Here is an 18208-nt window from a genome sequence, read left to right as displayed (position 1 = left end):
AATGCTCTAAAATCATTTACATCAATAGCCAAGTCATTTAAGTCAATTCCAACAATTTTACGTAGAATAAAGCGCGTCACGGCGGCGTCGATCTAAGTAATCTAACTTCAAATTTCACTTAAACTTACCGAAGTGGGATTTATTATCTGTGTGACAAGCACCGGCCTGTAGTTAACTCGCTGAACAGTTCATAAAGTTTTCCAAGATTCACTTTATTTTAGACTTTAAATCTTGAAAACTTTTTATTTATCAGAAGTAATATCACTCTTGCCAGGTTTTACTTCCTATGTGATACAATCTTAGTATAGCCAGTCTAGTCTACAGATTATTTACGTTTAGTAATTAAAGAGTTAAATAGACAAAACAATGGTTAATCTATATATATAAAAATGAATTGCTGTTCGTTAGTCTCGCTAAAACTCGAGAACGGCTGAACGGATTTATCTTATCTTGGTCTTGAATTATTCGTGGAGGTCTAGGGAAGATTTAAAAGGTGAGAAAAATTCGAATAATTGCCGGGAAAATCCTCAAAACAGCATTTTTCTATTTCCCATACAAACGTTTTCTAAATAAAATGGAGAGTCAATTTGTAATTTATTACCGCTGCATAAAGTTCAAATTCGCGTGCGCGTTGGAGGATCTAATATCGCGTTCTGAAACTCAACAAAAGTGAAAGTGAATCGCGAACGCGACAAAATTGCATAGTCTCAAAATACATAGTACATAAATAGTGGTCGGCTTCGAGAAACTCAATTTTAGCTAACTTCAGTTGTTAATATAATATATAACTCAAAGGTGACTGACAGTGATATATCAAGGAACAGCCCAAACCATTGGACGGATCGGGCTAAGACTTTACATGCATAAAGCTACTATGACGTAGGCATCCCTAAGAAAGGATTTTGATAAATTCTACCCTTAAGGGGATAAAATAGGGGATGAAAGTTTGTATAAATGTTCTTAGATTTTCGACTGATTGAACTGAAATTATAGATTGGGGATAAAATTAGTTTGAACCTATAAGTACCGGGAAAATATGTAGCAAGACTTTTATCAAACAGTGGAATTTTATCCTGGAAAACACCTTCACGCGGGCGAAGCCGCGAGCAAAAGCTAGTTAGGATAATAAAATTGTATATTTATAACTAAATGTATCGCAGTGGTGTTCTGTACAATAAAGTAGCTCCGCGGTTTTGTACAAACCTTCATATTAAAACGAATTTGGCATTTAATTACGCAAAATTTAATTTACCGTTTACATGCACTATTGGTTATTACTGCTCCACAATGTTGACTTTGTGGTTAATAAATTTTAAAATAATTCACTCACAATTACTTTGTTTGCAGATAAACTACCACATAAAACTGTGATACTCATCTATGGTATATGGGAGAAAGTTGTTATGAAAGATGTGTTTATATTTAAGAATTTATCTTCTATATATTCGATAATAATAAAAACCGTGTGAGGAATTCAAAGAATCTCAACTTTATCTTCTCCGGTGCATATTTAAATCCATAAAAATAGGTATTTAATAGAAATGTCAAACCAAACTGCATGTTCTTTTTTAATAGCGTAAGTGTTACCACCTAACAAATAGTATCATTATAAAATTATGATAATTATGAACGTTGATTTAACAGTGTAGGCACAGATATAAGTAGAAATTTATTTGTATTCATTCGAAAATTCATACCTAATAACACGGAAATATAAATAAAATAAATACTTTTTACATGACTGTTTTTCCTATTTCAAAAAGGAATATTTTATTTTCGTATTTTTTAGTTTATTTTTGGTATAGTTGGGTTTTTGTTTTATTATTAATATATACTGTCCAGTTTAAATTACATCGCATTTAAACTTTAAAAAAATATGAGAACTAATTCGATATTCAAACTCAAATACAGAATCAAATAATTATCTAATGGCTGTATAAGCTAGGAAATGAATATGGTTATTAAAAAACAAATCACACAGCCAAGCAGATAGCTCGTAAGTCGTGTGCACTTCATAGTTTCAAATAACTTAAACGAACGTGTTCCAGAATCCAGACTAATCCATTTGTAAACTGTACAGCTGAACGTGCAACCGTTGCGGTAGAAGCAACCTATTCCATTCCCTTAATTAAACCGTTCCGTATCGATTCCAATACCATTTATGCCTCTTTATGCTACGCTGATTGAACTTTACTATCTTTCGTGACATGTTTGTGTCTCGATTGCGCGCGTGAGCTGACAATAAAGTGATTGATCCATAATGCGGATAACATAATGCGTGTATGTTTGTAAAGTTTCAAGTTCATTCCTGGAAGTTCTAAATATAGTTTCCAAAAGCGACCCCACTTATGTGTATCAATGTTGTCTCGCTTGAATCTTGAAGAATAGAGAGGTAAACTCTCACTGTGTGAATGTCTTTCTTATGATGTTAGTATGAAAGGAAGGATTGACTTTTTAAGTACTATTTTAGTCACAAAAAATTAAGGCTTGTTCCTAAAAAAATGTGTTTTTAACACTAAGACGGCTCCGCCAGCGTAATTGTACTACAACATTGAAGTTCCATTTAAAAATTTAATTTAGAAATCCTTCGTTATACATAATAAACACTAATATATAAAACTGAACATTTTGTTTAGACGCGCTGATCTCAGGAACTACTAAAGCTATTCTGAATATTTTTCACTAATAAGAAACTACATTACCCCTAAGCGCTATACGCTTCTTTTTATCTCGGGAAATATTTATCCCGGAAAAACTTTATCACGCGGGCGGAGCCGCAAGCAAAAGCTAGTACATAAAAAGGGAGAGTATGTATTTGCCCCTAGTTTCGACGCTTTACCTATCGCTTAATAGAATTATACCATTTAGGGGAAGGGTCGTACCGGCATGACGTGAGCAACTCACGAATCGGCTTACCCTCAGTCGCGTGTGACTTCAAAACCGAATTAATAGATAAAATTAATGAGTGGTTCCATTCAATTTACTTTATTGTGTCTTTACACGGGTTAGTATTTAGGACTGTGGTGTGGTTTAATTTGAATAAATTAAATAAAATCCCGTATAACGACAAATATTTCTATACGAATGCTATTTACACGAGACATGTATGTTAGGAAATATTGCAATATCCGATTCTATTGTAACTTCGTGTTTCGTTGGGTGTATTGATGAATTAATTTCAATAGAAATAATGATTTCTTATAGTTACGCGAATGTTAGACATCGAAATAAAACTATTGTTCAGATTTTATGGCGGTTTCTTATATTATAATTTTCTTCCGATGTTTCGAAAACATTGCACCCTTCATGGTCTCGGAGCGGACCGTGTTGGTCGTCCGAAAAGTCAACATTACAATATCTACCTAAATGTTTTACAATCATACCATATTTATTGTATTATTCCATTTTTGAAACAAATTGATTACAATTGAAATTTGACAAAATAGCGTTGGATTAAATGGCAGAAGTACTGACTCGTGGGTTCAATACACCTTGATACGTTTTTATGAGTTAGCATTTCAAAGTCCGGTTTTACGATTCGGGATACCGATTTTAATCTATAATCGATAGCACTGGCCCGTTTAATCTACATTGTTGTACTACAAACGTGCCTTTTAAATGGAATTCCCCATTTTCAATTTTTTTTCCAGCGGATTGACGGGCAGGTGACTCATCACGAAAACACTTCTTTTGTATGACTACGGATAATGTGAAAAGTGCCTTGAATAAGTAAAAATTATATATTTTCGGTGAGACTTGGGTGTGTATTTCTATAAAGTGTCTTCTTTATATCTTGTTTTAATTTTCTGATGTAGCCTAATATTACCATTACATATAGAAAATACATTCAAGATCAGAAATATCGATTGTTACGTCAACCTATAATCACATTCGAGAGTAACATAGACGCCTATACTAACAAGCGCATAAAGCAACGCACACACGTCATTGAGCGCACATCTAGTGTCCACACCGAAAAATTCTATTATGCCATTTCCTGATGACAGCGATTGGTTGTCAAAGGAAAATGAGGCCATCTGACCATCAATTGACGAACGTTCGAGGAAGCAGCCAATTGCCTATGTGATTGCCGTTAACAGCTTAATCTATCTGAACCCATTTGTCAATAATAACAGCTTGTGGCACGCCCTGTGCGCTGTGTTTGTACGAGTTCAAAATTGAACTTTCAGTTACATAGAATCTAAAATATATAGGTGTTTTTTGTATCATTCAGTGAGGTTTTTTGTTGACTATCGGCTAAATATAACAAGAAATTCAGTACTTATATTCTTGTTACCTACAAAGCCTATGTTAACTTTTACAATAATTTAACGAATATTTAATATTACTATCCAAATCCATGAAACAATAAAATAAAACACAAACACCAGTTCTAAACCGTAAAACAATTAGGTGGCGCTCATTATCAATTTAGAAAAGGCATTTACAGTCCGGCACATTACCGTTTAGCAATGACAATAAAATTGTGTTGGGAACATAACGCGATTGAATCTGGCATTGGGCAGCGGGCGGCGCGCGCAGACCGCATGATGGCCGGCAATGGCCACATAATGTTACGAGCGTCACATCGCGGACAATCACCCTCTACCAGACCAGTCTACAGGAATAGGGATGTGCTACACTCAAGTATCCGCAAATATTTGGACAACCATGTCGATGAACGAACCATGTCATGTTAAACATCGATAATATCTGTGACGATATGAAGGCGCTATTTGGGTGCAATGATCTTTGACTTAGGGATGGGCTAAAAAATCTAAAATATCTTTCTTCTATTAAGTGTGACGAGCTTTGTGGTGATATTCTCAGATATTTTTAAATACTCCCTAATAGATGGCGGCGTGATAAACAAAAAAAAATCTAACGACTCTCAACTCAATATTATAATTAAATAATATATAATAAGACACATTATAAAGGAATAATAAAATTAATTATTTTTACCAACTAATCACATCACGATTCATCACTAAACAATTCGTTGTCGAAATAATAATAAAACCTAACTCTAAGCTTCACTTGGTTCAATGGCACGGAAGAATCGTGGCTAATCACCACTTCCCAAGTTATTGTGTCAATAAAACTTTGCTATGTTAGTTTGTGGTAACTCCACGGTAACACGGTCAGGATAAGCCGCGATACGCAAAAACTGCTACCCCATTACTGTTAGCTTAAGCGTATAACTTTTATATTCTAACTTTATTTTAGTCATGTTTAGTTCGTATCTCGCTTATTATTCAATATATTCATGGGTCAATGCTCCTCGGGAAATCCTGCATTCAACATTCATTACAATTACAGACTACTTAAATCCACAAAAGAGTCATTGTAGCATATATTTAAATTTGTACTAACCACAAAAAAACTATTTTCATTTAAAAACCGTATAAGATGAATTGACGTCATTGATCTTTTAACTACAGAGACAGGAAATACTGGGAGTAAATTACAAGATTCATATCAAAGGATTTAATCTCGGGACGCAAAAAATATTGTTAATCGACGTCACTTGAGGAATGACTTGACAGCCGTGCAAAAGGCAAAGGTAAAAAAGAGATGAGCCGCGTGCTCCAGTTGCGCGCTCACGTGCGAAATGTGATGTTACGTGAATCAAGCGTTATTGCATTTGTAAATAGCTCTTTCGTTTAAAAATGCATTAACGCTCTGTATAGCATCATTGACTTTCGGCTCTGGGTCATTAATTGTATAATTATTTAAGCTATCTTTTGTGTTCAGCTTATTGCCAAATGTTTATAACTTGATTTCGTTTACTTTATAACCTCCAAATTAATAGCGCAAAAAAAAACAGAAGTATAAACACGTTTTACATATTAAATCGCTACCCAGACAATTAATAGGCATGTACCAACCATTCTTCATAAACGTAATACTTAGTTAATCCAAGGCCGCTCAAATCTCGAAGCTCAAGGTAAATTATGTTGCCTTATGCCGTGACGTGACACTAGAAGCCACGTTTACAAGCAAATCCAGTCGTAATGACCATTAAATATTTCCAAGCGAAGTCGACGGCAGATTAAGTGCCCGATTACAATTCAGCTTTCATTTTCGTTTTACAGTATAACATATTTGAACGTGGATGCAGACTTTCCTGTTATTGCGCTGGTTACGTGACTTCGTGAGCATGTTTGGAACTTTTTGCTCTTGAAGTTTTGATACGTATAAATTGTTGTATTTGGTTGAAACGTCGTTTAGTCTTATTATATTTGTTATTTTTCATGTCCCCCGCAAAATCATTTAAAAAAGGATCAAGAACATAATAATGTACAAAATAAACACATTTGAACAATAATACAATTCCATTGTCCCTTTAACACAATAAAATTGAAATGAATAACCGTTAAATCCTGAAGTGAACGCAAAAGAAATCCACCTCAACTCAGCATTTTTAAATTAGCTCTGTGACTTGTTTACATTTTTTCATTCGCTGTTCATCTTTCGTAAACGTCAAGAATCGTCTTGTTTCTTTAATAATGCCTTCTGTACCATGACCTATATCTTAAAGAAGCAATGTCTAAAGCAAATATTTTAAGAAGTAGTTGTGCCTGGAAGTAGGTTTGGACGGGCAATGCTAACATGACCGATCGTTTGTGTAGGCTAAAATAAATACTCTGTCGGACTTCAAGTAAACTAGATAAGTATGAATTCAATTACATTTTTATTTTTATATATCAATACAGAATTTAACTGAAAACAGTACTAGATTAGATTATATTATTGATATGCTATATATCGTCATAGGTATTTATGTAAATCATTTGGTTCATTTCAGTTTATGTTTGAGGAATATTAAAATCTCTGCAAAATTTCCTTTATTATTTTTGATCTTTATGTTCTTCGCCCTAGTCATGAAAATTTTGTGGATATTTAAAATGTTAATTAATCCAAAAGAAATGGGAACTCATAATACTTTATTTGCTGTTTATTAGCTGTTTGCCGCTCGATGCGTCAAACCACATTCATTATAATCCGCCTATGAGATTATTCTATACAGTGATGCACTTTTACTATTAAACATGCTAGTTCTCTATCGTTAGAACTGATCTGTTTCCAGGCTTTAACTAATAGAAGAGCAAAACGGTTTAATAGATAATTACATATCTCCTTATTTTAAACTATTATCTTACAATATTGCGTGTTATTCTGAAAATAATTTTAAAAATAGTTGAAAACCGATTTTTTTAAATAAAATATATAAGGTACTTACTTAAATATAGCTTTATAATTTCTTCTTAACGAATAGTTAAGATGAATTGCTAGAACATTCGTTGGCCGTATATACCATTAAAATAATTGTTTACTGAGCGTGATGGATGTACGCTTTGCTTGCATGAAACAGGCTTATTTTAATTCTGTTTGTAAAAATTAAACCTTTTTATAAAAACGCTCGTGACGAATTATCATTTATTGTAATACCTTTTGTAATTAGCGAACATGGTAATGCAATGACGTGTTTAAAATGCGCCCCAGACTGGCAATAATTGTTCAGTGAAGGTGTAAGCCTGTTGTCAATGGGATACATTCAAAAAAGTATTCTGCGGTAAGAGTAAATAAAACTTCAAATTGAACTTCAAAACTAATATTACAATGTAATAATTAATAATAATATTATAAAATATTGTAGATTTCGACTTGACACTCGAAGTTACTGTTACATGTGAGACGTGGGTGCTACAATTATTGTATCGACTTTCATTTTGAGCATGGATTGATACCAAAGAAATTCGACTAACATCTCCAGAAGCTCTCATTTGGCCGTTAAGTCAGGAGCTAGCTGCAGAAGGCCGTACTGATAGACACGGCACGCATTGTGCGGACATTCCTCATTTTGAATCTCTAACCACCGGTGGTTAGAGAGAGGGATTATTTTTTTATATGCAATATTTCGCCTGTATAATATAATAATGAAATTAGATTAGAAGTTAGATTCGTAGCACACAATATAAACGCGTGTGGTGTGGTCCGGGTGGGGTCGGCGGCTTACCACAGTTCCAGCACTTCATACATTGTTTGAGCCACTGTAAATCTGCAGTATACAGTCTGTCGCTAACAGATCGAGGTATTCACTCGTTCTTTAAGTATTCGTTTAAAACATTTACGCTGCGCGAGTTACTGGCGGGAACACGCAAAATTAACGAATGAATTCATTGAAAATCAATTTTGTATTTTTGATTTTTTTTTACTACAAAAATATTCCTATTTTTAATCATCTATCTATTATAGGGTTTGTAATTTAAATGATTTATATACAAACGAAAACGTACGCTCATTAAGATTTAACCCTCCAGAACATTAATAAAAATCTTTTCTTAGTACAAACGTAAGTTACATAAGGAACTCGTGTGTAAAATTTCATGCTCCGCAAGCAACCAGTTTGCGCTATGCGTTGTCTGTAACTCAGCTTAGGAATTTATCTAAGTAGATGGAAAGAATGGCATATTGTGTTTCTATATTTTATTGATAAAATCATTACTCTTCCTCGCTTCGGCCGTAATCGAGTGAAAAAGGAAAAATGTCTGACAAAAACAGGAGATACCGAAGGCTGCTATTTGCGTCTGATCTGCGATGTTTTTATCTCCTTTCGTATTATGAGGCATAAATAAGCTATAGGCCTCCTAGAGGCTGATAGGCAAATAAACGTCTCTGTCCTACCCTTTTGGGATATAGACACGAGGTTACGCTGTGTATTTTTTTTCTCACAAAAGCAAACATTGTTTGAAAGTGGACAATAGTAAATACTTGAAATTTTGTTGCGATGATAAAATTATTACTTTGGCAACCAGGTGTTGTCCAAAAAAACCTCTTCAACAAGTCTACTAATAGAGAGTAAAATTCCTTTTTCGCTCGTATAAAACTCACTAGCCATGGCGTTCGAAAAATAAAAGATAATTTTTTTTTAAAACGAGTGTCCCGCTTCATTCTTTGCATTACATTTTTATTAATCTCTAAAGCAACAAATAAATCCAACATTTAGTCTTAAATCACGTTAATTATAAAAAGTGTAAACAAAATCTCACGAGAATATTTACCGAGATTGTTTCAGCGGCGCGATACGCATTTTAATTATTTCAAAGCAACCCGTAACTGTTGTTTAAAAACTCATTACAGAGTGTTTAATATAATGAGATCATAAAAACTAATAATAAACCCAAAAAAGTTTTAACATACATCACCTGCCACACTTGTGCTACTTTTAATAGTATACAATAGTAATAGTAATAAAAGTATATTTTTAATACTTTTTAATAATAATATTAATATCGAATTGGAGTATTTTAAGTACTATAGATCGTTTAAAAAAGGAACATAATATATCACACGCAATTAATCAACAAACGACGCATAAAGTTCAATTTCAGTTAACCGCGTTGAAGTTTGAAATTGGAGAGGCGTTGCGGTAGACGTCAACAGACACAAAAGCACATAAAGGTGTTTAATTTTGGATTACGCCTCACAGGTTACATCAAAGAGATTGAACGCGAAGGTTTGCAGCATTTCACCGCAAACGGTGTATAAATTAAATTGGTATGCCAAGCAAAAATAATTCTACTTTGAGACTTATTGACGTCGAAAAACGAATATTCTGTTTGATATCGTGTAGGTGTAAATTAAGATTTATTTATTCTGTTTTTAAACATAAACGTGAAACATCTATTCTTAATATTACATATACATATAATGTGCAGTAAATTGACTGAAATTGCCATCTATTGCTATTATAATAGTCCAATAATAGCGACCCAAGAAATGCTTAATTTTTATTTTCCTTATCACTAAATTATTGAATATTTTAGTACATTTTTATATCCAAATTAGCAAAAATAGTTAGTGTTAGCATGACTACCGAACCGATTAATTACAGTTCTATTTTCAATTACGGTAAATAGAAATCATTCTATTATAATCAAAGACAACACAATCAGTATCACCGGGGTACATGGCCTCAGAAGATGTTAATTCTAAAATTACCTAGACATTCTACTTAACCTATTATTCCAACTATAATGTACCCCTACTAACATATGCAAATGCATTGTTAATCCGTTAATAGTAGTGGATTCATCAATATTCCATACCATTTAAATCTCTGAATACATTTACTTTGTACGCACTATACTTTTCCATGCATCTATCCACAATGTATATATTAAAGTAAAAATAACTTGCATCGTTGTTATATCAGACGTGTTGTCTGGAAACACATTTTTCATTATGTGTTTTATATTAAGCGGGGCGTATAGTTTCATCACGAGTAGGTAAGCGCGGTGTAATGTACACAGCCACCTAATCTGAAAAGCCCGCCGCCCTGAGTACTATTAAAATTTTAATATAGAAACGAGAAGCGCCGTAGGTGTCTTATTCGTCGCCTGTTTTATACAAAGCCCGGCTTATTAATGGATAATGTAAATTACAACCTAGTGAGGTTTTTGAGAACTAATTAATTTTACTGCTTATCATGAAGATCGCCGGGCGCTCGCTCCGTTGCCAAAACATTGTATAGCGAATTTTAGACTTTAGTAGATCAAAAACTAGGCCCGAACTTTCAGTTATTATAATTAAGGACCCTTATAAATTACTTTTACGCTGCCTCGGGTTAAGATTTGTAATTTAAATGTACATGTAGGAGGTGGGTTGTTTGTACACAGTTATTGTATGTAAAACTTCGTGCCGCTTTCATTATGTTATTGTAACTCACTCGCAATTTATACACGTTACCTTTTGTATGTAAAAACCCTTTTCATAACAATGATAGATATTAAGTCATCGATAGTTCGTTTTCACATTCTTTATTTAGAATTTAGACCATCGCCAAGTCTAACGAATCTCAAATCAATTACGTAAAAGTAATACAGTCTAAAACCTATAATCCTAAAAGCTTTGGAATCCAATTTGTGAGATCGTTTTGTTTAATCGAAGTGCTAGCAACTTTGTCGCTTGGGCGGGTCCACGGTTGGCCTTAGCATTTTAGATTTTATGTCCACTCGTCCTGGATTGGTTAGATTTCTTTTTACCTTCCTCACCCACGATATATTTTCCATCTTTAACTCTGCTGAAACTAAAGTAATTTGCACTGTAACTTTTTTATGACACACAATGAGCAAATAAGCAAGTGGGCTTTCTAAACATCACTCATGAAAATCTACAACGCCAGTACAGTTAGGAGTACAGACAGGACAGTAGTCACTCGATGATTGTCAGAATTTTGCCGGCCATGCCCGCTGGATACGTAAGGTCCATCTATGGCGAGTTAAATATTAACAGTGGTCGTCAAGTTGACTACTTCATATGCCTGGTGCTTAATAAATACACGAGAGTCCATGTCTAAACATATAAAGTGGCACACGCAAGCAATTTACGAGGCACCTTGTTTCATCTAGCGGGTACTTATTTGGCGGCAATGAGATTAAGCCTGCAGCTCAATTATAACGTGAGTGTGCGACGTCGGTTAATACGTCGACGCTACAATTACTGTGTCCTCAAACCAGAGTCGCGCTAAACGGTATCTGCACTTACAGTCAATACTTGATTTAAGTGATTGACTCTGACTTTTATTGCCATCGGTGGAGTGGTGTTTGTCGTTTGCAGTTGCAATTGATTTGACAACAAATCACTTTACACATCCATATTATTTATATAATAAGTTATACAGATGTTTGGCGTTCCATTCAATATTCAAATAAACGTTTGCGATTATTCTCCCATAACAATTCCAAAACGTTCAGTTATAAGGTTGAAACAGTTAATCATCATTGTCCTTAACACTAGCGTCGTCCGGTGTCACCGGCCGGAGCTCTCCGTTACTTACCAAAAATGAGAAATGGCTTGTGGAAATTACGTTCGCTAATAACTTCTTGCAGAGTTTTCAGGTTTGATTTACCCTCGCAAATAAGGATGGACGAGCACCAACTTAGTAATAAAAGTTAAGCGAAATTTTAGCTGTCACTTTGTTTTGACTTAAAAGGGCGTGTTCAAGCCAGTCCACTTTTTGGCGTAAATGGGTAGAGTAACGGAAAATATTCAACTTGTACTTGTGTCGTCTCCAGTGTTGTAAAGACGTCCCACACGGATCGTGTTTATGGAATTAAATTCTGTTAACAAAGAATTTCGCAATCTTCATCTGACACAAGCTTCATTATGTGCGACGTACAAAGCCGGCTGCGCTGCAGTTTCATAATGTAAAACTCGTCTTAAGAAATTCCTCGGTGTCTTAGGGCTTGATAGACAATGGATTAAGTTAATCAATGATTCATCTGAATAATCATTCAATTACATTATTGAGACTACAATATGGCTTTTAATAGGAAGACATACTTAGTGAACTACGTGCCAAAGCTGAATCAATGAACACGCAAATCTATGTCATACATTATAGGATTGTCATTAATACAAATGTTAGATCTCGATGCTAAACTGAGAGCTGGATCGTGTCTTTAGATTATAATTTTATTACATTTTTCCTGCTATGGATATCAAGTAGGTATCAGATCGAAAATTTTTGAAATTACTATTGATTACACATGTTTCAAAGGGCGTATCGAACTCTAATTTCACTTTCTTGACCTACCAATCCTTTGTTTTTGTCAAAGGACAACAGATAACGATGACAAAATTTATAACAACTGTGTTAATGAAAGTAAAAAAAATATAGCCAGGCCATTTCGCTACACAAAACAACCGTCGCTGATTGTAATCGACATAATTCTCAGTACACGTTCAATATTCAAGGAAGCTCTGACGATATTACGTATCATAAATCCGGTAAACCATCAATCTAATAAAGATGACGCTAACACCCCGACTAGTATGGATTCAGCAATCCCTCTAAATATAAGTTCTCTCATTAATATTTATCGAAGCCGCATGAAACATGACTCGGAGGCCATTCCTGGTTAATTTCGCGGGATCCGATGGAATTATTCAGGTAATTAATTCGTTAATCAAGTTAGAAATCCGGTTAGCAAACAATAGAGCTGGCGAAATTGCTCGCCGCACACTCAATTTCGTAATGAAAAACTTATTTTTATGCCTCGTTAACGATATTCTGTGCCTGCAGTGTAACTCAATCGCGTGATAGTTAATTGATTTTAATTATTTGTTATTTAAGGTCGCCAACTGCGATATGGTATCAAATTAACCGGAAAAACTAGTAGTAAGATTACTATTGAATTGTTTCAAAGTTATTGGATATCGTCCATTGTAATTAAAAAAAACTAACATTTATATGTATTATTGAGATATTTTTTTTATAATAAGAATTTTACGAGTCACTCAGATTTGTAAGTCACGGTTTGTCTTAACACCCACTATTATGAACTTGGCAAATGTTTATATTCGACGAGTTTAATTAAAACTTCACGACGATTAATGAATTGACGTGTTTATTTTTTTTCTAGTTGATTATAGTTGGGCCATCAATTGGGTGGGTCAGTAATATTTCTTTGGCTCCTTTCTTGCAATCTCCATTAATTTCTGGCGTCGAGCCAGTCGCTTCCAGCTTCCAGCACATAACATGTTTTTTAATATACTTGCTTACGGATCAATCCCAAGATTCAAAATATTTTTACAAATATAACAACTAGTTCCAAAAATGGTATAATTATAACACGTTCCTTTATGTAATACATTGAGTTTTAGTTGCCGTTTTCTAACTTATTGTTAATATTTCTCCAAACCTAATTTAACTCAAGTAATTAAGTGCTACAAGTAAGAAACGATAAGTATTATAATTTTCGGGTGTCGGTTCCTGGAAAAGCTTTCGAATTCCAGTAACAGGGTTGTGGTAAGTAGGCTGGAGAATTATTTACATCAATTGCCGTTTTCTCTTATAATCCTTATATAAATTATGAAATAACACCAATATCTTATTTAATCAGGGTTAAGATCACAATGATGAAAAGACTTATTCTGAGTAATGAGTGTGTACAATATGCGTGTATTTAAATAATTCAGCTTAAATCAACATCTTTTATTTTCTAATTAGCCGTTATATTTCTTATTGGGGAATATGACCGAATACCCTAGTTAGCATAAATGGACGCGGCACATTTACCAAATAAATTTACTTTTGCAAGAGCGTAGTAGTAAAACAGCCGATTACCGAGGCAGTTGGGTTCATATAACATTGAACATTAACATTAAGAGTAACGAACATTTGCAAACATTAATTTGTGAACGACATTAAATAAGTTACCAAACCTCAACATCTTCTAATTGAATACAAATTGCAACCTCGCTATTTACTCGTACACTTCTAAATATCACTCACTTATTAATTACAATAATTGTAATAAATCTTAAGTATAAAAACCAAAGAGATAAAACAAATGAAACGGCAAAGAGGTTGAAAAGGACAGTACCGTCTGCATCGAATAGAATCAGCGCAAGTTTCTGTATAACGAAGTTACACCCACAAACACGAGACCTCCGCTCGCCTAACATCATTACACATATCTCGTTAGCTCCGCGATCCGAGTGTATTGTGAAAACTTTATTGGCTTACAGGCGGAGTCAAAAAGACATGATAAGACACACAACATCACGCATTTATCCCCGAAGGGATATGCAAAGGCGCAACCAAGGCACCTACTTTCCGCCAAGTGTGTTCCGTCCCATGATGTGATAGGGGACGCGCATATCGCCATATCGGGCACAAATTCCAGACTTCGGAATACTGAGCAGATAAACCCAAATATCACTTTGCCCGACCTGAGATTCGAACCCAGGACCTCAGAGCGCTGTCGTACCGCGCATGCAGTACAACTACGCCACCGAGGCAGTGACATGACATTACATTAAATTAAAAGGTTTTCCTGTATATTATTTTGCAGTCAAAGCGAAGATGCAAACGTGACTTCTCAGAGTTTTTTCAATCATCTAGTAGAGCCTAGAACTTTATATTATAAATTTCATAGTCCTAAATTGATATTACGTGAAGTAATTAGCCTTTTATACTCATTTAAATAAATTATCGCATGCATTAATCATCATATTATTAAAACGTAACAATGTTATTTCAAGGAGAATGGCATCACCCAAAAGAATAGTGACATCATTTTTATGTAACGTTTTGTAATTCACAGATTTGGAAATTTACCATTTTGTTTATTTTATGTCATGATACTAAATCTGTCATGTAATATGGTAGTACGCTAAATAAAAATGGCTGATTGTGAAAGACAGGTGTACGTAGCTGCGTGAAATCTGTTAAGTATTCTTTGTAAATAAGAAAATAAAAGCTTTAAGCAAATCGTGTCTTCTACAATCAATTTATAAAGTACAATAAATAGGTAAATACCATCCCAATAAAACAATGTCAAAAATTTAAAAATAGAACTGAAGAAAGAAACACAGATAAAATATAAAAATATCTAAAATTAAATTTGTAACCCTTCTAAATTTAAAATGCCATGAGGGTTAACAACCAACTGATACTGCTACTAGCAAAATATTTTAAGGCGATACCTCAAGGTCCATTTTCATACATTTTGTTTCGCCTTTAATCTGGGTAACTAAACAAGTATTGGCAAGTAAAGAATTTAAATTCACGTCTAGTTAGTGATTAGTTCTCGCAGTTGAAGAAAAACGTAAAAATAATTAATAATCATGGATATTTCTGCCTCAAAAATTTCGTCATATTAAATTATAAAGGCCGAAATATCCATGATGCTAACTAATGACTATTAGTAACAAGGTTCCTTAATGCAGTTCCAGCTAGGTATGTACAGTGTACAGTCGGTGTTCAGTCCGTAACAGGGTTTCATATATCGTTATTGCACGTATGGCTAATTATGATTTAGAACTACGAACACGGCTCAAATACTCGCATTAAATACTCGGAGCCCGTCTAATGGCTAATAAATCTGAGGTGTAACCGTGATATACTGGCAACTCGTGCCCTTAATGTTTTTAGTTGGCAACTTTTTATTTTAACACATTACTTATTGGGAGCTCGCGGTCAACTGCTAGGAAGAGAAACTTTATCCACCTGTTTATACTGTATATTATTTTGTATATTATTTACATAATTGCGTTGAATTGAAAATGTATGTTTTTATTTACTGTCCATTTCCATTCCTAATATTGTGTTTACATATATTTAATGTCTTTATAGGACATTTTTTTTCTGCAGCCTTAAATAAACTTATTTAGCCTTATATATCCCGTATTGTAATTGTAGCACTATTACCCCATCGTACCGTATTTGTGTAGCTATTGATTTTTCTGTTACAGAGACTTCAAACTGGTGCTGCGGCCAGACCCAAGTTCAGTGTTCGCGGACGGCGTCCAATTCCATACTTCAGCGGGGCAGATGGACTACAACACGGCCCAAGTTTACTCGGGGAAGTTAGAAGGTAGGTTTTACATACAAATCAACGACGAGACGAGCAAGCTGGTCGCCTGAGTGGGATGACTACTCATAAACACTAACAAGACCAAACTTCCCAAGGGTTGCGAGCGCTTGAAGCACTTACCCAAAAGTCCGGTGTATTTGTAAAAGCGAGCTCTTGCCAGGCTAACAAACGTATAGTCGGGTTAAAAAAAACAAAATTCGAATTACAAAGCACTGCGAGCTTTTGCGCTCGTTACCTTGGCATTGGATGCTAAGGAACTTTTTATTTTAATGCTTCGATGTTCCAAAGGCATCTTCTATAATGGCTAATGGGTTGGGCTATTCTTATATACCCGTATGTCTAGCTGATATTCTAATTGTAGACCATTGAATGAATGATCGTATTCTAATACATTATGTGCTGCGGGCGAAATCCGCCCTGGTTAGAAATGTCCTCGTTTGATAACAAACATTTATACAAATGTCCAGGGATTGTGAGTCAGTTGTTAACATTGAAAATAATTCTTAAAATCTTACATACTATTAGTAAATTATGACCTTCTATCGTGCTGTCGACAGTTAACATGAAATCGATAAGATCAAGCTATGCGTATTATATTTGTATGACATGCCCGATGTCATCGTTTCTATACTTTTAATTTACAACGCCACACGAAGGCCTCTTTCATTACCATATACATTCTGTCCACCCCATGTCACGTTTAGCACATAAAGCCCAAAAAGAAAAGCTATAAAACCTTAAACGTCCTATCGCTGGCCAAAGGTCTCCCAATTTTTTTGTATAGATCTAGAGATGTATGTAATGGCATTCCGAATGCCTATACCCTTGTCTACTTTGTAAGAGAAACGTTATTGAATCTTATTTTTATAATACGCAGGTTTCTAGACAATATCAAGATTTAAATATTTTATGGAAATATATAAATTATAAACCAATACAGTCAAAGATGTACTCTTTAGAACTTATTACTCTTCATATGAATTATCTGATAATAATATTTCTATTATTGAATTTTCGCAATTCAAACACTAAATATAGATAGGATATTGTACTTCGGTATTTATCCCAAGTCCATAATTAAAATACACCTTATGCTGAGGTGATATCACTAGCCAAGCAATAATGCTTCTCTAATTAATAACAAGATTTTGCTTTTCTTATTCCTGATGTTTAAACATTTCGCTGAAACTCCCGCCCATAATAATTAAGAAGTGAAATACTCGTTGATTCATTTAATTAAAGTAATCAAAACTCATTTGGAAACCTGACTTCAGTCCTAACAGGTGCGCTAATATCCAATTTCATCATTTACGAAATCTGTTAAAGAAAGAAGGCCTTTATTAAAATTTGACATTATTTATATATTTGTTGTCCTTATTTTTTTTTCACCATTTTGGGCTTACTATTTTAAATACAATAGATAAAATTTTGAAAATAACCTTTATACTTCCATTTTTAACTATACGATAAAGTAATTTTATTTATTTGGTCAAAAAAGCCACATACTTTTTATAATATAAAACTGGATTCTCGGTGTTCTGTTAAAATTAAAATTCTGGCATCCGTTTATATTTCAAGTAAAAAGTCATACTATTTTATCCAACGTTTTATGTAAAAGAGAAAATGGAATACGAGCTGAAAATGAACTATAAATTACTTTAAACTGACATTAAACTTTAAATTTAAAATATTTTATATTCAGCCAATAAAAATATAAATCTTTGCTTATAAGAATATAGTTCTAATTAATTATACATAGCACTAATTATACATAAAATGTGACCTAGGGTCTCAAAACTAAGCATTGCAATATTTAA

General features: G+C 34.0%; 1 protein-coding gene across 1 annotated transcript in view; it reads left to right on the top strand.

Moving 5' to 3' along the window:
* The window catches only part of LOC115447604, a 158766-nt gene that overhangs the window by 128276 nt on the left and 12282 nt on the right, over positions 1–18208 (top strand). The window contains exon 3 of the mRNA XM_030174746.2: positions 16270–16391. Within this exon, the coding sequence (XP_030030606.2) occupies positions 16270–16391 (122 nt within the window). The remainder of the gene's footprint in view (positions 1–16269; positions 16392–18208) is intronic.

Source organism: Manduca sexta, chromosome 20 (assembly GCF_014839805.1).
Source record: "Manduca sexta isolate Smith_Timp_Sample1 chromosome 20, JHU_Msex_v1.0, whole genome shotgun sequence".
Lineage (NCBI taxonomy): Eukaryota > Metazoa > Arthropoda > Insecta > Lepidoptera > Sphingidae > Manduca > Manduca sexta.
This window is presented reverse-complemented; position numbering and strand designations above follow the sequence as displayed.